We start from the raw sequence: 22159 nt of genomic DNA, 5'->3' as shown, positions 1-22159 counted from the left end.
CAGTCGCCCTTTAAAAGAGGGAGTATATAAGATACTTCCTCCTTCCTTTCAGCTTGTCCTCATGGTGTAACAAAGCAGGCGCGTATTCGAAAGGCCTAGGTTCGAGTCCCGGGGAGTGAATTTCTTATTTTTCGTATTTTCTGCTTCAAAAATTGTAATGGCTCTGCAATACAAAATATTAAAACTGATTTTGTGCTTAATATCTTTTTTATACCAAAGCGATAAGCGACGGAGGACGTGGGCACTGTCTTTTTACCATTTGGGTTAATCAGTACAGCACCACGTCCAACTTTATCTTACATTTCATATAATATTACTATATATTACGATACATGATTTAGACATTGCATTATATACTACATTTCAAATTAATACCTTACCCTAACATTAGATTAACTTCACATCACCTTATTTCATTAAAATTCTTTCCTAATAAACCCTATATTGGTACATTATAAAAGGGTTATTTTGTACAGGATTCGCATTATACACAGGGTACGCATTATATTATCATTATACACTGGGTACGCATTACATTATATACGGTGAAACTAATGATACATAGGAACGTTATACGCAGTAGTGTTTTTATACTAAATGATGACGATGGATTTTTTTCAAATTTAAACGCTTAGATTAAACGTTAGAGGTGTTAGATGGAAGCAAGAAGTGAAATCTAGAATGTCCGCATTCGTGTGAAAATACTATTGCAGTTTTAGAGAAATAAACGACAGCGAACTTAACATTATACTGTAGGGTTTTCCTTATTTTGTATAACAAATTTATTTTAAACTTGATACCTTTCCTGAACTCCTCAACTTCCTCTCGCATTTTCTCGTCAGGATGTAAATTTAAAATTGAGTGTGTATTTAAACGGGTAAACCTCTGAGTTTAATCAGAGCGTGTTTTCGCTTGCCAGCACACGTTTCGTTGCTGTCTCGCTGCTATGCCAGTAAGCCTCTTGGCCATTTTGGATTATCATTACGCCTGTTAGGCTTTTGTGAGTCAACCTGTTAAGCATAATTTAACGTGCTAATTCAGCACTATTTTAGTTTAGATTTCGACTTGAATTTTATTCTACGTTTCAGTTTCACCGCAAGTTGACGGTGCCATTGTGAAGAACAAAGATCGGGCCTTTCTGTTAATCACTTCGGATTAAATGAAGGGTTATTTTTCATCCCTCTTCTGTGCTGATAATTTATTCACACCAGTGCCAGAATTCGCCAGATTCATTGTAGAATCTAATTTTGTTTATGTGGAATCACAGCGATGGATCTTACAATACGATTCTTGCCTGTCTAAGCATTATTTCTCGCCTCAGCTTTATAAAACAATATTTTAACTTTCTGAATTACTCTGAAAAAAGCACTGTGAGAAATATGAAGGAATTGACTTCACGTTCATTTTTGGTTTTAAAATATTATTAAAACATTAAGTTTTTATTTAACGCTTTCTTGAACTTATTTTTTGCTTAACGTTCTCTTCATTTCATTAAACAAAATGTGACGTGAGTTACGACTAAGAAAATATGTTTCCAATTTTTATCGAGGTTTACAACGATTTCGTTCTTAGTAAGCCTAAAATTTCTTATCTGCATTACATTAGTTTTTCAGATCCAACCGTAGAATTTTTGGCAAGCGACAGCTATGGCATCCATTCAGTTTTCGATCAAATATTAGAATAAGATTGCCATCTAAAAGGGATGTGTCACCGGCAGATGAATCTTGGCGCCATATTCTTTTCTCTTTTTTCCTGTCTTCTTGTCGGGTCCTTTGCTTTCAAAGAATTTAGATTTTCATTGGAAAGGAAAATATAGCAATGCATGCGATTACGCGCAGCTGACGGGGGGAGGCAAGCACCGTCGATTAGGGACTGCAATCTTTTCTTTCTTTTTTGGTTTCTTTCGATGAATAATTTGCGGAATATGTTTTTTTATAAAACTTTTTAACAAAATTTCCTTATTTTTATCTTTTTGTACTGTTACAGATTTCTTTCACCGTTAGTGAGGAGAAATGGCATTTTGATGAGTTTAAACGTTTATAACATAAGGGAAATTAACACTTAATAATTTGGCTATGTATTGTTTCATCTATGATACTGAATAATATTATAGCATTGAGTTAGAAGTAGGGGTTTCGACGACTGGTGTAAACTTGTTTATGAACTATACCTCAGTCTCGATTAAGGGAGGATTTATATATGCTTGAAAAACATATAAATCCTAAGAGAAATTAATATCTGTACGTATTCATGTTTTCCTCGTTGTAATCATATGTAAAATAAATGAGCTATTATCTCCCTTACAGCCTTCTTCTGTATTGGAGATACTGGCCATATGAAAAATTATAAGGTATTTCTCCCGCCTTCCTAGCGTGCCTTCGTGGCGTAGTGGTTCTGCACGCTGGGCCGGTATTCCAGAGCTCCGTGGTTCGATTCCCGGCGAAGGCAATTGCTAATTTTTTTATCTCTCCGGCTTTTTCAATTAACCTAATGCCTCTACAGTGGCGCCCGAACTAAAAGGGTGTTGGATGATGATTCTCCTCACCCAGGATTTGGCGATCGGGTCCCCTAAAATTGGGTCTCCGATTCCCGGCAAATGCGTTTTCTAATTTTTTCATCTTGCCTGCTTCCAAAATATACCTAGTGTATCTACAAAATGAGCATTTAAAATGTAAGTATTGTGATAAAGGAGAAATTTTTATTTAACTTGATTTTAACGTGTTATATTTATGTTTCTGTGACTTATTTCACTTGTCTGACAATAACATTAGAGCAAGCCAACGAAATTAATCTTGGAAAGAACTATACTCAGTTTCGTCCCTAATTTTGATGCATAGCATCCCGGGGGGGGAACAGGCTAGAGGGTCTGCCAATCCACTTCCCTTACCTACTGCCTCTCGAGACAACTTTCGGCTGACCACAGATTTAGAGTGCCCCCATGCCGCCCAGACACTATACATTTACAAACATCCATGACTTCTCCGGGATTCGATCCGGGCGCTTGGGTACGGAAGTCAAGTATTATGTCCAATATTGTGTGAAGCAGTATGTACAGCTTTAGAGAATGATGGACGTAATGCTAAACCGATTAATCACAATGTTAGAGGAATGATGCCCACGTCCTCGTCACTCACTCACTCAATACGGCAGTCAGAGTCAACAGCCACTATCGCGCGACGTTATATATATAATCACTATTGCGAGGTCGTAATGCCAGAAATCTCATTTTGGCAGGGAGTTGTGGGTGCGAAACAAGAATTTAAAGCAAAGGGTTTCAAAATTAAAAATAACTATTAGAAAATAAAAATAATCTCTACAAATGAATCTCTAATTTTTTTCATAAATTTCGAGGTTTTTTCTTTTTTTTTTTTTTCTTTTTTTTCTTTTTTTTTTTTTTTTAAATACGCTCTTTTATATTCCACGACCATTACCTTAAGTTCTAAGCTATTAAATTCACGTACAAAATTAAATGTGAATAACAATGGAAAATCTTTCGAAACTAAAAACAATCATGTCTTAGCAATTTGCAAAATTGAATCTTGGTTTGGTCTTGCTTTTTAATGGGAAACACGCTACTCATTTTAAGAAATAATAATCATGATCTTCTTCACCAGAAACAAATCATCATACTCAAGGGCGCTTCTTCGGTCTTACTTCTTCGGTCTAGTGTTCAAGTTTCAACTGGATGCATTATTTACATCAATCACACACTTTTTCCTGAAATTTGACTCAAAAGTTATTCTTAAGCCCAAACTTTAAATCACTCTCGAATAAATCGATAATTATTTAATTTAACTGCATTTACAAGTTATGTACTTTATGAGAAATAACACCCGACTACTAAGTAGTCAATAATTTTTACTTCCTTGTACGAAGTAAAGGAAGTATTGTAATGGCGAAAGTTTTCGGGTATCATATTTTAACGAAAACATCCATTTTGACCGCTATTTGACTGCAATTTAACAGCGTTTTGCGTAACATCCGTGCGTAAGGACATAATAAAGGACACTTTTTCCCGAAACGGGTTGCAGAAAGGATTTAAAATGAATTCAGACGGGATTTTTCGGTGACGCCTGTATGTACGTATGTAGGTATATTTATCTTGAATAACTCAAAAACGAGTAGACTCAGAACGTCGAAATTTTGCATATAGGACTATATATATCCATTCAGTTACTCAGCTTCGTGAGCTCATTTTTTTATTCTTATATGCTGGTAAATTGTGCATTTTTTTTGCTTTAAAAATGATTGAATTATGTTGCTCTTATCTTCCAATTAAGGTTTTTTTTTTTTTTTTGCCTTTAGTAAATCTGCATGCCATAGTTGTAGAATTATCAACGATTTAAAAGTTGTTTAAGTGCGGCTAAGCCTAATTTTTCCATAGAAGCCATATTTGTTTACATTTGAAACTTAGCAGAACAGTGAATTCAGTCAGTCTCACTTTGCAAAAAGCACCTTCAGTGTCTTTCTGCCTAGTGAGACTAAAAGTAAACTTTCAGTTATGTGCACCGAAAAATGGGCCTTCTTGCCTGCCGGCCGATTTGCTTATTTTTGTGTAGAAACTCTAATTTTAATTTTAAAATTATTTTTAATTGTTTTAACTGTACTTGGTGTTTTATATTTTTCAATTTTTAATTAAGCTATTTTGAAGTTTTACCCAATTTTGCCTTGCCTCGAAGTGAGAACTGAATTGATTAAATGAGAACTATATTTCTAACGAAATTCGAGGAAATAAGTTTAAATAAAATTTAGCAAAAAATGCCTATAATTTAATATTCAGAACAAGGAAGTGATGTGGTGTACATATCAGATTTTTTTATTTAATTTCTTTATTAAAAACCTCTAATTACAATCCCTCAGAAAAATACAAATTAAATTTAGGGGCGACGATACTTCTGAAACGTAATCGAACCACAACTAAACCCAATTAATTTCCCAACTCCTTCTTCAACTAAGTAAGCGTTAACAACAAAAGAGAAATATTTTTAAGTAACTGTATTAAAGGAAGTTAAATTACGTATATTTGTTTCGAATGAAATTCTATAGCATGTAATTTAATCCTTTCCTATTTAAAAGAACAAATTAAGCTTCTCGCTGTCACAAGCTTGCTAAATTAAACAAGACTCTTACATTTCTGAGAGTAAATGAAACTCCACCGGGCTGAGTAGAATTTAATGAGGTTTTAGATTTCAAAAAATACTTTAAATGTAGGAATTTAAGTTTTAAAAATTCTAACTGCTTATATGCAAATTAATCCTGTAGGAAAACATGAAATAATAACTTATGATAATTCCATGTCAAATCGTATATATGTCGTCCCATGTCAAGCAATATGTATATGCATATGATGTATGTGCAAAGTGATTTAAAAGTAACAGAAAAATTAAATTTCTGTAATTCGAAAAATGAAGCTGCCAATAAAATTTTTCATTTTTAAAAACCAAATCTCAAATCTTTCTGTAAATTTCCTTGACAACCATATAGGGTTACAGTCTATACTTTTAAGAATTATCGAATTTTAATATTTTCTGCTGCTTATGTATGAATGACTTTGTAAAGTGAATATTTATTAAAGTAAAATCCTGGCAATTTTGATTCATGTGGTAATTTCAGTTATGAATCTCTGGTAGAGTCATTAGGTTTTTGATACTGGAAATATGAAAAATATGCAATGCCCTTGCCGAAACTCAAGCCTGGACCTCTCGAATACGTGCCGAATATGCTATCATCACACCACGAAAACATGCTCTAAGGAGGGCGGAAATACCTTATGTACTCCTCCTTTTAAAGGGCCATTGGGGATTAAGGGACTCAGTCGCCAAATCTTGGTGGTGACGAATTATTGTCCACCACCTTTTAGTTCAAACACCACTGTAAATTCATTAGGCTTTTAATGCTGGAAATATTAAAAATATCCAATGCTCTCGCCGGGACTCGAACCCTAGACCTCTCGTGTATGTTTCCAATTAAACCACGAAGGCATGTAGAGTGGAGTGAGAAAATACCTTATAGTACAATAATTATTATAATGAATTCCATTCCGGAAAATGAACGGTTAACATCTTATTATATACTCAGAGGTAATAAGCTGGTATGCAATAAATGTATTATTTTTTACTCTTTTGATTTATTAAATCAGTATGTAATATTTACCATAATTATTTTAAGCCAATTAATTGTGTTTTTTTAATAATACGGGAATTCTCCAACAGATATATTGACTTTTCCCTCCTAAACTAGTACTTTTGCAATCATTTAAATTCTATTTATTTTGATTTCCTTTTATAAATGGCTGCTATTTCTCTTGGGTAAGAGTTTTGATTTTGCTAAAACTGCAGAAAGGAAAGGAAAAATACACGTTCTGCATTGGATGATAAGCATGAAAAAGCTTGGTTTTTAATATGCAATTTATTTTTACACATACGTACTGGCCATATTATGTACTTTTAAAAAATTATTTAAAATGCACTAAATGCTAATTATTTTCCGATGAATTCCAGGTCAGTATAATTGCAGCTGTTAATTTGCAGAAATTATGCATAATAATTAGTAAAACCATTGTCAGTGATGCAATTATGCAATAAAGATTATGGTAAAAATGTAACAGACATGCAAACAATTAAAGTAATTAATAATATAATATGACTACAAAAGGCAAACAGCTCCTAATAGAAGATGACGTTTTATCTAAGAATAAATTAATTAAATTATTTCACATTTTTGAGATGAAATAATTAATTCTAGATTAAAATCTATCTAGATTAAAATTACTCGGAATAAAATATTTCATAATATTGTTAAATGTAATTTTGAATATAAATACATTGTATGGATAAGCGTTGTTATTTAAACAGCCATTACATGTGTTATTAAAATTCAAATGAAAATGGAATGTGATTTTGCGATTATATGGAGTGATTAACTAGTTTGGAGGGGAAAAAAAAGAACTAAAACATTTATTTTTTACTATTTCATCGCAAGAATAATAGTTTTATATACCACCCCCCAAAATATAATAAAAAGAAATCAAAAATAAAGTAATGAGGATTGTTTTGTTTGTATTTCTGAATCGTGATGTTTGTTTTTATTCAATGAATCTTCTTAACCTCGCAAATAATTCTGATTAAAATCAGTTATGACTGTACTTTTCCACGTCTTTGTACGAAGTAAGGGAAGTATTATAATCGATAAAAATTTCAGGTATTTCAATCTTGACCGCTATCGAAAGCGATTTAACGATGTTTTTTGTGGCAGCTGTACGTAAGGACATAATAAAGGACGTTTTTTCCCAAATGGATTGCAAAATGGATTCAGAGAAGATTTTTTCGTGACGTCTGGACATACATATGTATACATATGTATGTATACATATGTATGTCTGGACATACATATGCGCATAACTCAAAAACAAGTAGCGTCAGAACTTTGAAATTTTATATATAGGACTGCTATAATATGTAGTTGAGCACTTCCCTTCTTGGTTGCAATCGGCCGTACTTATATGTATATATATATATATCCACTCTGCTACTCGGCTTGGTGAGTTTAGTTCTTTTTGTACTTTTATGTTGATAAATTGTGCATTTTTTGCTTTAAATATGATTGAATTATGTTGTTCTTATATCCCGGTTAAGGTTTTTATGCCTCTGGTTAATCTGCATGCAATAGTTGTAGAATTAACAACAATTTAAAAGTTTTTTAAGTGTGGCTGAGCTTAATTTTTTTTTTACCACAGCAGCCATATTTTGTTTCATTTGAAACTCAGGAGAATAGTGAATTAAGTCTTTCTGCACTTTTAGTACCTTTTTGCTGAATGGGACCAAAACGAAACTTTTGGTTTTGTACACCAAAATGTCTGCCTTCTTGCCCGCTGTCTAAATTGCTTATTTTTGCGCAGATACTGTAATTTTAATTGTAAAATTTTGTTTTTGTTGATTTACCTGTGTTTGGTGTTTTATGTTTTTTCTATATCTTTCACGTTTTAATGAAAATATTTTGAGTTTTTATGTACTTTTGCCTTGCCTCGAAGTGAGAACTGAATTAAATGAATGAGAAATTTATTTCTAATGAAATTCGAAGAACAGGGCCGTTCTTAGCGGGCGTGCAGCGCATAAAAGCACGCGAGCAGCCAGAACCAGGGGCGGCCGAACTCTAGCGATACCACGTCTAAATATTTTTAATTCATGAAATTCATTGTAAGTACTTGTCATTTGTAAGTACATTTATACAATTTGTCATTCGTAAGTACTTCATAAGTATGAAATAAAAATTATTTTATTAATCACTGAGTACTTTTTTTTTAATTTGGGGGCGGCAATCTTAGGAAATTGCGCGGGCAGCCACGTTTAAATGAAATGCAGAAAAATGAGTAAGAAGAAAGTCATGTGATGTACACGTCAGACATTTTGTTACCATATCAGCCATATATTTGTTTACATTTGAAACTTAGCAGAACAGTGAATTAAGTCAATTTCTGCGCCTTCAGTGTCTTTTTGCCGAGTGGGACCAAAAGTAAACTTTCAGTTTTGTGCACCAAAAAATTTGCTTATTTGCGCGCTTGCCGAATTTTTTTTTTTTTTGAATTGTTTTAACTGTATTTGGTGTTTTATGTTTTTTCTATATTTTTCAGTTTTTAATGAAGATATTTTGAGGTTTTATGTATGCCGCGAAAAGAGAACTGAATTGATTGAATGAGAAATATATCTCCAATTAACTTCAGGAAAATAAATATAAATAAATTGCAGAAAAAAATGTATATAATTTAATAGGCCGTACAAGACAAATATGTGGTATCCACACCAGATTGTTTTTTGTTTCTTATCGGACCACTGAATACAAATAACTATATTTTAGAGTCTTATCTTAGAAATAAATTTATTTCACAAAACGCATACATATTCGCATTAAAAGTTTTATTATTTTAGTTTACTAGTTCTGTTACAATTAATTCAAAATTTACTTGTAGTGAGATCGGATTTATTGCGATGATACTCAATGCTTCGCCATCTTTATGTAGGTATCCATTAATTACAAGTTTTTTTACATAACTAGATGAAATAAAAAAATTTTTGAAACGGCTTTTGCTCACGTCAGCAACCAGAAAAAATCATGAAGCAGGCAGTGCAGTTTGTGTTACAAATAAACCATATTCACGATAGTTTCATAAATTTATTTTCCATAAAGTGTACTTTTCACTCTTATCAACAGAGCGAATAGAAGTTCAATACATTCAAATGAAAAATATCAAATAAATAAACAATATTGGTGTATATGATAATCATGACTTTGCAAATTAATTTTATAACAATGTGCTTCAGCCTGAGCATTATCAAAGTGACATCATACATCCTCGTTTCATATTGAAAAATGAGATTTTTTTTAAATTTATATCAAGCATATAACCGTCATATTTTTTTATACAGTGCTGATAAGTTCGGTATCATATAATGGAATATGAGTACTTTTATACTAAATATTGAAATCAGTTCATTTAGAATCTACTTATCAAGTGCTAATTTTCTAATTTTTGAAATTACAAATCTACTGATTGTGCAGTTACAAATGTAGCTCGATAATAGAGAAAGCAGCTATTTAAATACCACTGACAATAGATGCACATTAGTGCCCATCATGATTAAGAATCACTACTCAATTATCCACTTACGATTTCATTCATAATTAATGCACTAATGCCACCAAAATGCACTAATGCCACCAAAAGTGCAAACGTTTATTGCACTGTAACATCTAATATAACCGAACAAACTAACTACAAACTAACTTTTAAAGCAGTTTTCATTGCATCTTAGAGAATCTGAATATATTGTATTAAGTATTTTGAGATTTTCTTTGGTAAATCACATTTCTATGGTATAAATGGCATAAACTTTGTGTAGCGGTATAAAATTTATTTTAATATATATTATAAGCTACAGTGCTGCCCAGTCGGTATTGTGGTCAGGAAAACTGACTGCAATGCCGAAGGGCCTGGGTTCGAATCCTGGAGAAGGCATGGTTGTAACTGTCCCTCCCTTCATAGGAAAGACGATAGTGGCCCACCTATTAGGTGCCTCCATAATAAAGAGACCACCACATCCGGCCTTGTATAGATTAATGGACTGGGTTACATTTGTAATTATTCACAATCTGCCATTGGGAAAAAAACAACTACAGTATTTTGTTAATGATCTGACGAATGTTTTCTGCATAGTGGTTACGAGATTTCGTGTAGATATAGTAATAGTTTGGTATACTATAGTTGGTGCACTAATAGTTAATTCGTAATTCGATTATACATTTAGAGAACTGTGTATTCTTTACAATGTTTTAATAAGAATGAGTATTTCGAATTTTTTTTTCTTTCCCAAAATTTCTCAAAAATTAGACAGGAAGACTCTTTTTTTTCTTCAAAGCTGTTTTTCTCGTTTTTGCAAAAGATTACAAAGAAAAATATATCTCCTTAGGTTTACCGATACAGGATTATATTAAATAAATCTGAAAGCTTTTAAATTTTATATTACGCTCAAACAGCCTTTTTTAAAAATTTATAAACGCATACACGTTTGGGGAGTGTTTCCGTTAAAAATGAGCTCAAACATTTAAAAACAGCATACCTTTAGAACTTTCCCTACAGACAGTCTCGATAGTCTGGAGTCTACTTGTAGACAGTCTGGAGACAAAAATGTTTTATCCCTACAGTGTTGCCACTGCTTGCTTTGAAACTGTTGAGTTTTTAAATCAAAAATTCGTTAAAATTTCAAAACATTATGAAATAAACAACAAAACAAATTCCAAATTTGGGCTTCCGGGTAGCCATGTTCGGGAGGCGGACTGTGTTATTCAGAATTTGATAACTTTAGGTGCCATTGTTTTTCACGATGCGAGAAACATACATACATTTATGTAGATTCTTCATTATTTAGTTTCTTTAAATATAATACAAGGCGATAATATTTGGTGGCAACAATTTGAAAATTGATTCAGCCGTTTATAGTGATTCAACGCAAAATGCCGTTTCGAGACTAATAGCCCTTTTGGGCTAATAGACTTCTGAGACTAATAACCCTTCTGGGCTAATAGACTTCTAAGCCTTTCTGTTTTTTTTTTTTTTTTTTTTTTTTTTTTTTTTTTTTTTTTTTAAGATTTGCAATAAAAACTGCTTTATTATGTGACACTTACTCTAAAGTGTAAATAATAGAAGTTAACAGGAAACTTCATGAAAGGCATATAATAATTTTAAAGAATGAAAACAAAAGTTTGCTTGATTAAAAAAATGTAATTGTGCATAGAAAACAATTCTGTTTGCAGTAAGAAACGTTATTTCAGATGAGATATAATATTCTTTCCAGGTGTCTTTTACTCAAATTTTAATTGCATTTAATGGTTTTATCTTCTACTGCGCTCAAGAATATGCAGTCATTTCAGATGTAATCGCAATGACAATCTTATCACAAGGGCTCAAATATACTAATGACGAAATGCAATATGTTCCTAAAGCAAAATTGAAACTAAACAATGCCGAAAATCATTAGATTCTTCTGTAGTTTCAGATAATTTGTGATTAATTTTCTATAATACAAAACTTTTTGCTTTTAAGTATTAACAAAGAACTTAAAAGACTTCATTAAAGACTTCATTAACTTCATTAAAGAGATACTTATTAGCAACATTCACAGAAAGATAACAGAATAATAATTAAGTTTGCATAATAGCAGGTTTTAAGTTTTATGAGTTCTCAGCATTAGTCTTGAAAGAGCAAATCTATTTATTCAAATTTCAATTGAGACAAAAGTTACGTTTTGCTGTTGGATAATAACATAGATCTGGCATAATTCTAAAGTAAACTGTCCAATTTTTACTGATTTCTACAGTAGTTCTGAATGCACATGAATGTTTATTATATTAAGAAGAGAAAGGAGGAAAATGAAAGAAATTTCAAATAACTTATGCCAAAGAAAACAATTATTAATAATTAACACTGTAGTGTTTTCAATAATAATTTAAAAGGTCTCATTAAACAAATTAGAAACCAAAATATTCTGTAATAGGAAAATAAGTACCATTCATAATATATATAGATATATATATATATATACAATAATAATCAACTAATTTGCACATAGTCTGCTTTTAAAATAACGTCGAGTCGCTCCACAAACACTATAAACACAGTAAACGTTGACAGATACAAAGACGCCAAGATAAAAAATATACGTTAGAATTTTACCGCTTTTAACACTTACAACAATATGCTTATTTTTTAACTGTAGATAACTGCGCAAAATTGAAAACTTCCTGAAGTTTGTAAAGATTAAAAAAGGCCTTTCAGATAGTAATTTTACGAATAATGCGAGTTCAGCTTTCCTGCCGTAAAATTAGTGTCGTAGTTTAACTGCGAAACAGACAGAGATCCCCCTCTACCATATAAACCCGACGTAATGAGGCATGTCGTCCTAATGACATCACTTTCTCCACGATATCGTTTGAAAGTCACAAATTCCTAAATAATGTTTCTGAAAAAAATGGCTGATGTGTTTTAAATTGTTATAAAGCATGGATTGCGAAGGAAATCCTGACAAGAATAGAGCAGCGCATGCGCAAGGTAAACGGTCCAAGAAGCTCAAGATGTATCGATTAATGCAAAGGAAAAAAGAATACTATTTTTTATGATGATGGAATATTTATTTATTCAAAAGTTTCTCGCAGTTCCAACATTTTCCCCCTTTTTTGCGGAAAGAATATTTTTTTTTTTTTAATTTTTTTTTTTTATTTTCGCATTTACTTAAGTTTCTCACTAGCTTTTTTTCACATTTCTTAATGTAACTCCCCCTCCCCCCCCAAATACGTTAAGTATTTCGTAAGAAGTTAGTTAGTTATCGAAGGATTAAATACGATAATAAATCATTACCATGTTTTCAGAAAATGATAACTATCATGTACAGTTCTTTTCTTTGATAATGTATTTATTTTTTTGCCTGTTTTTGTGCCGAAAAGATTAAATTTGGCTTCATCATATATTATTCTTAAATAAAACGTTAACATTGACAGTTATTCACTTAACGTTAAACAGAATTTTTTTATTTTATTTACGTTCTGCGTATTATTGAATTTCCATAATATCACATCACAATGAAACGCGTATGATCAATCAACTTTAGCTTTGGGTACTTTTCTTTCTTCACATCACCTTACGAAGACTTTTGCTCATGGCTCCTTTTATCAAGACAAGCTTTATGAACATACGCTTTTTAAATGCATTAAAACTAAGCATTTAGGTAGGTGTATTATTACACAGCTCTCATAAAATGAACTTTCTTAATTAGCATAATTTTGTGAAACCTACCAATACTTCATTTAAACTTGTCAGGTTTATTTATTTATTTTTAACCAATAGTTAATTCTAAGGTGAAAGTCTTTCCTATCACTCTCTTTTCTCTCATGCTTTTCATGACAGAACGTAAATGAGATAGCTAACGTTTATTCAGATTGAGGAAGAAAGAAGTGCTATTTAAGCAAGAGTTTCGGAAGTCAAAGTGTCTGCTTAGTCCACGTTGTGCCGTGATTATTAGCGATTTGATTCTGTGGCGTTAAGTGCTTCTAGCCATTTAGCTTGTCTCGCCGATTTCTACAAACCAGAGCCTTTCATGCGCGTTAAATTATTCTGTGAGTTGTTAGGCTATCTACCGCATTTGAATTAGTTCAACATTATGTATTTTTGTTAAGCCAGAAGTGCTTTGCTTGTGTAAACCCAAGTTCGGTCATCGTTAATTCTTGCGTTCAAATAAAAGGAATATTTACACCCTTCTCCTGATTTTGTCTGTCTGCAGTTTAAAGCAAGATGATTATTCCTTTGTAATCTTTCTAGAGTTCACCAGTTTATGCTACCAGAGAGGATAAGACTCCACAAACTAATATATAGTTTTTAAGTAAACATCAATTCACTATTATTTCAATTTTTTAGGCGGGAGGGGCTTAAGCGAAAGACTCTGTCTCTCTCTTTTCCTGTCGTATTCTTTTATTCTTTCTAAGTAATTAAACATCACATAAAATAAATACGTAATAACATCTTGATCACTGCATTGTTTAATTTTGAAAATTATTTTTAATACACTTAAATTGTAATTTAAATGTTTAGTTAGATTACATTTATCGTCAAAATATTTACTAAGTGAGTTCTTAAGATAACTGATAATTATTTTAAAATATTAATCTTGAGGATGATATGCTTTGGAACCGATAAGATTTCCTTACTAAAGCAATAAATACTATTTCGTGTGGTAACATGCATTCTAAACAGCTGGTAAAGTTTCATGTAATTTTGAAAAACCATGTAACCAAACATTTATGTTTTCATTTGTACATAAAAAATTTTGATCTTTCTGATGAATAAATAAATGTGATATAGTCTAGAATTATTAAGAAACGGCTCTCCTTTTTGTAGTAAATAATAAATTAAATGTGAATTAAATACGTTACGGAAAAAAATAGTTCAGAAAATCGTGTATCTTAATTGTTTAAAAGTTGCAAGGGGTAACGTAGCGTAACAACAATGTTTCATGTTAAAAGTTTCATATCATTTAATATTTTCTACACCACGCAGTGCAATTTAGATGCAAACATCTATTACATTATTGGATCATGAATATAGCTTTCATTTTTTAATATATAACTCTTTAAGTATTAGTTAAATAGCAGTAGATTTAATAAATACTTACTTTCATTTTACATTGCAATCTCATATCACTATCGATTTAATTTCGGTTCAAGTTTTATTTATGCTGCCATTAATTTAATTATATTAATGAAAATAAAAATGTTATTAAACTGTTTCGTAGCAAATAAGTGATAAATGCACTGAGAAAAGTAATTGAAATGTTAGAATTTAAGCTCTCGTTAAATAGTAGAATTATTAGTTCTTAAATGGGATAAGATTTTAAATACGAAGTAATTTCTTTGCATGCTTATCTCAGTTTAAATATTTCAACCAGAAGGAAACAAATATATTTATTACATGTATCCTTGGAGATAATCTGAAAATCAACAGACTGGTTAATATATATCTCACATTTTAAAGTTGTTATTAAATTAAATTAAAACCATAGCTCTTAAAATCTGTTCTTAGCTGGAAATATTCACGATATTCAACTTATTATACTTTCAAATTTGTACATTCCTTTTATATTTTCATCTCGAATTGAGAAGAGACCTAAAATACTCTTTTAATTCAATTATTTGCTAATTAATTAAGAGCTGATAGCAATCAATAAGTTTTAATAATTTTAAAATTACATATATCCAAAGCTGCTCTTTAGTTATTTAAACGAATTAATAATTAATTAAAACAATTTTCTTTGAATTCATAAATACTGCAAATAAGCTTACATGATATACCAACTACCAATCAAAATGCCTTGAATTACTAAATAACTTAGTAATCCCAGAATGTATTAAAAGTAATTAGCCTGAAGCTGGTTTTAGTCACAGAAATATCAATATTTTTTTTTACTTTCAATACCTGCAATGTACTTGGTTGTCAATTATTTTGAAGTCAGTTATTTAATTTATTTTAATAGAAATGAAACCAGCTGCAATATTTCAAAAATTTACATTTGATCAATCTATTCAATTTAAATTTAGAGTTACGTGAAAACCATTTCTTTAAAAACAAATGAACAATCCCACGTGAGTAAGTATATCAGCTAATTTACATGATTTTACATCTTTCATTCCGATAAATTTACATACGTAAGTTCCTTTTTCTTTACCAATTTACTAAAAGAGCACAAAATGCCTTTTAGAAATATACAAGCTTAGTATCTTTTGAGTTTTGCGATCATATTCGAATATTTTGATCATTTTGTCCTAGTTAGACATCGATTTCAGCTGCTTTTATCATTCGCGCAGCTTAATTCCCCCCCTCATTTATTTCTTGTCTATCTGAAATTTTGCTCGAGTAATTTCTAAACGATACAGAATTCGATTATGTTTTCGTACGTGATCTTTCTCTTGTCGTCTAGACAGTCTCGTGGGCCCACCAGCTGCCGAGCGGTAAAGTCGTTGAACACTGGTAGTTCGGTCCAAGGTTTCGAATCCCGCGAACGGGCTGGCTGCATGGGCGCTTTCGTGGTTTTCCCCATGTGTAACGTGTATACGAGCCAGTTTCCCTTAGAAAGTCCTCCCCGAAGGCATCCTTCACTTTAGGCAGATGGCCCTCGAAGCTTTGCCAGAATCACACACATACATACATACATGCATACTAGACAGTCTCGTTATTTAGGTAGAAAATAATAAACGAGCATAATATCTGTTTTTATAAAATTATTTAAACAGGAAGTAGAAAATTGTGGTTCAACTTAATCATATTTCTTCCCGTAAGCGGCAGTTTCTCTTTATTAATTATAAATAAAAAATAAAAAAATTCATTTAATTAAAGTTATGCAAATTATGTTTTCTTTAGTTATAAGCAATATTAAAAACTAATTGGCTAAATTAAGAATACGCAAATAATGTAGCTAACGAATTCCTGTTAAATAAATAATCTATTCATCAGTGCAATTATCTTAGAACTCCAGGGAAGTTTCCAATATGCAAAAGGTAATATAATATTTATACCTATGTTAATTCATTAACAATTATAGTAATTAAATTATGAACAAAAGTAAATCATTTAGACCAAACTTGTGAATTATCACAATCTTGTCATAAATTCTATATCATGATGCATCATTACAATGAATTTCAGACACTTCAAAGCTGCTAATAGTTAAAATAGACTTGCTAAGTTCAAAAGTGTGAAACCGAACATGGGGCAAGTCATTGGGAATATAAGCTGTAATCAATTTAGAAGTCAAAAAACAAAAATCAGCGTTATATTTGCAAATTTTCAAAGGACTAGTTTCAATGGCTTTTACAGAACCATCAGCCTCAGCTTCCAAAGTGCAAAGGAACGAGATATGATATAGTGAAAAGTTAAGATAAGATAAGAATGGCTGGACAGGAGTTAAGCTACTGGCGCCATTTACTGATAAAACAAAGAAGTTAAAATATAATTTCCTTAAAGGCCGAAGGCAAAAAAGATGGGTTGGAATTAGGGTCGTTAACTAGAACAGAGAGATTGTTTTGAATGTGAAACGCCTGTAGAAAGTCTAATTCACCAATAAAAGTTATTTTTTGAATAATTTTGGCTGCAGAAAAATGGAATGTATGATTTTCGGACCAACAATAGGTCAATAGGCAACAGAGAACTTCTGTGTTTCCTTTTTCCTAACATATGCCTCGTATTCTTTAACGCAAAAAATTTTAAGACTCTCTTAGTTTGACCAATGTAAATTAAACCACACTGACAAGGAACCCTGTAAATACTCCAGGAATTCGTATCTGTATGGGGTCCTTAAGTATGGAAATCGAATATTTATTAATAGGAGAATAAGCGACCCAAAATTTAAATTTCTGTAAAATATGTGCATAATTAATGGAAAGAAAGGAATGATAACAAAATTCGTATAATCTCCTAAAATAAGAGTGCCTTATGGTTTGTGAAGATGAGAATTTTTTAACTGCTTGGTTAATAATATTGGGTGAAAATTTGCAAATATAACGCTGATTTTTGTTGTTAGACTTCTAAATTGATATTTGTTCAGCTTGTTATTTTAACCTAAATTAATGTAAGCTGTTCCATAGACGCCTAAGTGTCTTCAGAGTATTGATTGTTCTTTCGTGAAAGTTTGACTTATAGAAGGATTCGAAATCTGCTCACAGTGTTACTTCGGCCTCAGTTTAGTGTACTAAAGAAAGAATAGATGAGAAATGTGATATTATTTATTTCCAATAAGTACACGTAATTTTATCTGCAGCTATTTTTATATATTTCCCTTCAAAATTCCAAAAATAGCTTCTTAGTTTCTTACGCTTTTTAATTTGTAATCTTGGTAAACATTACTTCAAAAAAAAACCCTGTTCGCTTTACACAATATTATTAAACCTGAATAATCCTGTCAAATTTACTGGGCGTTATAAACATGCAGATGCCAGTGAGTATAATCCCGATTTGCACTGAACTTTATAATTTTTATCTATATGATAAAAATGGTAACTTTCTTACTTTTTAAAAAGTGCTAACTTTATTTTGTAAAATAATCAAATAGCTGTAAATTTAAATTGCACATTTTTTAATTCCAGTTTCGATTTACGAGTCAAAACCAAGAATTTTTGAAGCAAAACTAGTTCCTTTTAGAAATTACGTGGGCATCAGTTTCAGATGAATGCAAATTTTTTAACATTCTAAACCATTTTGGTTAATAGAATTTCAAAATTGTATACTGCGCTCTAGGATATTAGCAAATACAAAACTTGTCTCGAGAAACCATGAAAACACTTAAATAACATTAGAATAAAAAGGCTTATAAGAACGTTTTTTAATTTAATTTGTTTATTTATATATTTTTAAGATTTACATGCATTTGGTTCAAATAGAAAGAAAACAATGAAACAATTGAGAAATTAAGACCTAATGTCTCAAATTTCTGTGGACACAGAATAATTATTTTCACTATCATATATTAACAGATTTAGATCTATATTCTACAACAGTAGGGGAGGGGTTAAAACTAGTTGCTCCGTATTTGAAAAATAAATACTGCTTTCTAGGCAATGCAACAATTATAATTAAACTGAAGTCTGAAATTTTAAAATATAGGAATGTGAAGCATATGTGATGAAACAAGCATATTATACATTTTTATTCATTTTATTATTAAGTCAATTAACTTTCACATGACGGAAAAACATTGAAATAGGATGCTTCATACACGGAACATATTAAAACTTTTAGTGCAATATATTGACAGAATACTCTACGATTGTCATGAGTATTTTAATTTAAGGGCCTTGAAACCCATAAATTAATATAATGTGCCCATTGGTTTATCAAATACATGCAATTCTCATGCCATTCTTATATTACATCACAGTTCAACATATAGGCGTAATTCTCGTTCTTGTCGGAAGCGCATTTAATTTAATGGGGTGCCTGCTATTTCACCTTTAAGCAATCACTAAATTACACTATAAATCACCAGGAGTTACACTAAAAACCCTCTGACTAGAATGAACGAATGATGATTTTTTTTATATATACTGATACTGAAATCACCCATTCATTACCCACAGTAAAAGAAGCCAATCACCTCTAAATAAATGAAATATCACTCAGAAGTAGAAGTTAAACATCAGTTATCGCAGCGATATTTAGGAACAAAAATTAGTAGTAGGTATTGTAAAATTTTCCTTTTCGACCAGGTATTGTAAAATAGTACTGATAGAACGGAAAATTTACTTGAAAATATGGGTACTTTTCCGTTTTGCCGACGCAGGCGATAAAGTCGCCAATATTGGTACAACTGATGTCAAACGGAATATCCTCGCTGGTAACCTTTTACGCCTTCCTTTCAAAACAAGTCACGGCCATTTCTTATCAGACTGATTGGTTCTTTCAATACTGGCATACAATTACATAGAATTTTTACCAGATAGTACAATTTTATGCTCTAAGTTCATTCGCGGTAATTAAGTCAATTAGAATGCAATCACACCGCTCACCCGAAGGCGAAAATATAGAAAAGGCAAAGTCAAAAGTTAAATCATCGATTCCAATGAGAATTCACTAGCGAAGTAAAGCACTGCGGTTTTACTTAATTTCTGAGTAAGCTATTCGTACAAATTGAAATAATTCTTGCATTTAAACTTATATTCCAAATTAAGATTTAACTCATACACTTTCCTTCAGACTGCATAATATTAATTAAAATATCTTATATAACATATAATTTCTTACTTTGTACAATAATATGATGTAATTAAAAGTTAGCTTTAATTTAACAACTAAACACTGCGATACCATTAACTTTTTGCACCAGGGTGATTTCAGTATCAATGAAATTCTGTACTAAGCACATCAAATTTTCATTGAAAATTTTAGAAATTCCTTTTGCCTTACAATGCTACCTAAAAAATAATACATCCGAAGCATTTTTAAGGCAGCAAGACCGTTATCATTTAATTGGATAATCTCTATAAATTATTACGGCTACAGCAGTAAGTGGAATATATACAAAATAAGCATCAAGAGTGGTGTTAAATATTTGCGGAAATTCTACCTACACTCATTACAATTTCCTATGTTTGGTCCTCAGATTTCATAAAGAATCAAAAACAAACAAAAACCAAATATTTACGTATAAATACTTAATATCACGCATGAGAAACGTATCAATTAAAAAATAATATCATATGCATTAAAATTTTAAATTATTCACAATAACCTAAAGAATAAAAGCAAACAGGCCTGAAACGAATTCGTAAGTTCTCACTAATTTAGGTAATTTCCTTCACAGAAACAGTTATATATACAAAGATTATAAATAACAACTGAGTTTTTCTGCTTTTGAGCTTTGTTACAAACACTTATTTCCACAATCTTTAGTGTTAAAGCTCCAACGAGAACGCTGAAAATTTTTAAACTAATTTCATAATATCCACAATTTACACGAAAAGGTAATAGTGCTTACAAAATCACAAGAATAGTGCACTTTTTAAACAGATTTCAATATGGTATCGGTTAAGTAAGTGCACAGTTTTACTGCTAGAGACAACGAGGAAGGGGGTGGAAAATAAGAAACGTGGTTGTCTTCCAAAATTGGGGAATACACAGCCTTGTAACATTTTGGCGCCAATTTATGGGCCTAGAAAACAGCTGCTAGTACTTTATTTGACACTGCAGCAACATTTAGATGACAAAGACCAAAGCTGACTTTGAAGATCAAGTGCAAGATAATTCGTCCCACGGTACTTGCCGAAATAGTAGTACCAGATGTGTGCTGAAGATCCTTCCTTCTTCCAAACATTTTTCATATAATGATCAAAGTCCATTACAGCTTTATCGAAACGAAAGGCTGCTACCTTCTACTATGCATTCGTTTCTGTGCTAATAAATTACGAAGTTTTTGTAGGTTGTTTTGGGTGATTGCGTCGTCGGGTTTCAGTCTCAGAGCTTCTAAGTATGAACTTTCCGCCTCCAGAAGTTTTCCATTTACGTGCAGCATGGCTCCCAAGTTCATATGGCTTGTCACTTCCTAAAGGGTAATAAAAAGAAGGGTTATTGCATTTACAACTATCGAGTGGTTTTACAACTAGAATGGACATTGCAAAACATATTTAAATTGTAGGTAATGATTTATCTGAAATATCTACAAATACTTTAAATCGATTTTGCTGTTATCTTGAGACAATTAACATTACAAATTATGCACGATTCAATTTTATTTTTACTTCCTTGTACAAAGTACAAAGGAAGTATTGTAATCGCGAAAATTTTCAGGCATCATATTTTAACGAAAATATCCATTTTGACCGCTATCAAATGCAATTTAACGATGATTTTGCGTGACACCTGTACGTAAGAACTGAATAAAAATACTACCCAAAAAGTTATAAAACTGATTTAAAAAGAATTCTGAAGAGGACTTTTCTTGGCATCTGTACGTACGTACGTATCTCGCATAACTCAAAAACGATTAGCCTCACAACGTTGAAATTTTATATATAGGAATTGTGCGTTTTTTTTCTTTAAATGTGATTGAATTATGTTGTTCTTATCTTCCGGTTAAGGTTTTTTTATGCCTTTAGTAAATCTGTATGCAGTATTTGTTGAGTTATTATTTAAAAGTTGTTTAAGTGCAGCTAAGCCTAACGAATTTTGCGATGGCGGACATGTTTGCTTACGTTTCAAACTTGGCAAAATAGCGGATCTGTTGCCAATCTAGAGAAACTAAGCTTCGCAACAACAAACATAAAGCCTTGATTTATTATTGCGAATTAAATCATGTTTTATCCATTCTGGAATTTATACGAGGAAATAAACGTTTAAGGTTTACTTCGTAATTTTTAATATAGATATTTTGAGTTTTTATGTATTTTTGCCTTGTCGGGAAGTGAGAACTGCATTAATTGAATGAGAAATACTCAATCGTGTGTAAAAAGCTGTTTCTTTTTTGTTTTGTTTGCTTAATTTCTTTGATATGTCGTTTCAGATTTATTATAGTATTTGAATAGAACATGTGGCAACGATTAGATAACTCTTCAAATGATATAAATTTATATGCAT

The 22159-nt window shown here is 31.4% G+C and overlaps 1 protein-coding gene across 2 annotated transcripts in view; it reads right to left on the bottom strand.

Annotated features, from left to right (window-relative positions):
* Positions 1 to 11090: 11090 nt before the first annotated feature.
* Positions 11091 to 22159, bottom strand: part of Tmtc2 (Transmembrane O-mannosyltransferase targeting cadherins 2) — a 635056-nt gene continuing 623987 nt past the window's right edge. For both annotated transcript variants that reach the window (XM_085817680.1, XM_085817679.1), the window contains one exon: positions 11091 to 21128. In XM_085817680.1, the coding sequence (XP_085673806.1) occupies positions 20952 to 21128 (177 nt within the window). In that variant the 3' untranslated portion in view covers positions 11091 to 20951. The remainder of the gene's footprint in view (positions 21129 to 22159) is intronic.

The sequence above is a fragment of the Stegodyphus dumicola genome, chromosome 5, assembly GCF_044657685.1.
Source record: "Stegodyphus dumicola isolate Sdum_Otavi_A_Nest chromosome 5, ASM4465768v1".
Taxonomy (NCBI): Eukaryota; Metazoa; Arthropoda; class Arachnida; order Araneae; family Eresidae; genus Stegodyphus; species Stegodyphus dumicola.
This window is presented reverse-complemented; position numbering and strand designations above follow the sequence as displayed.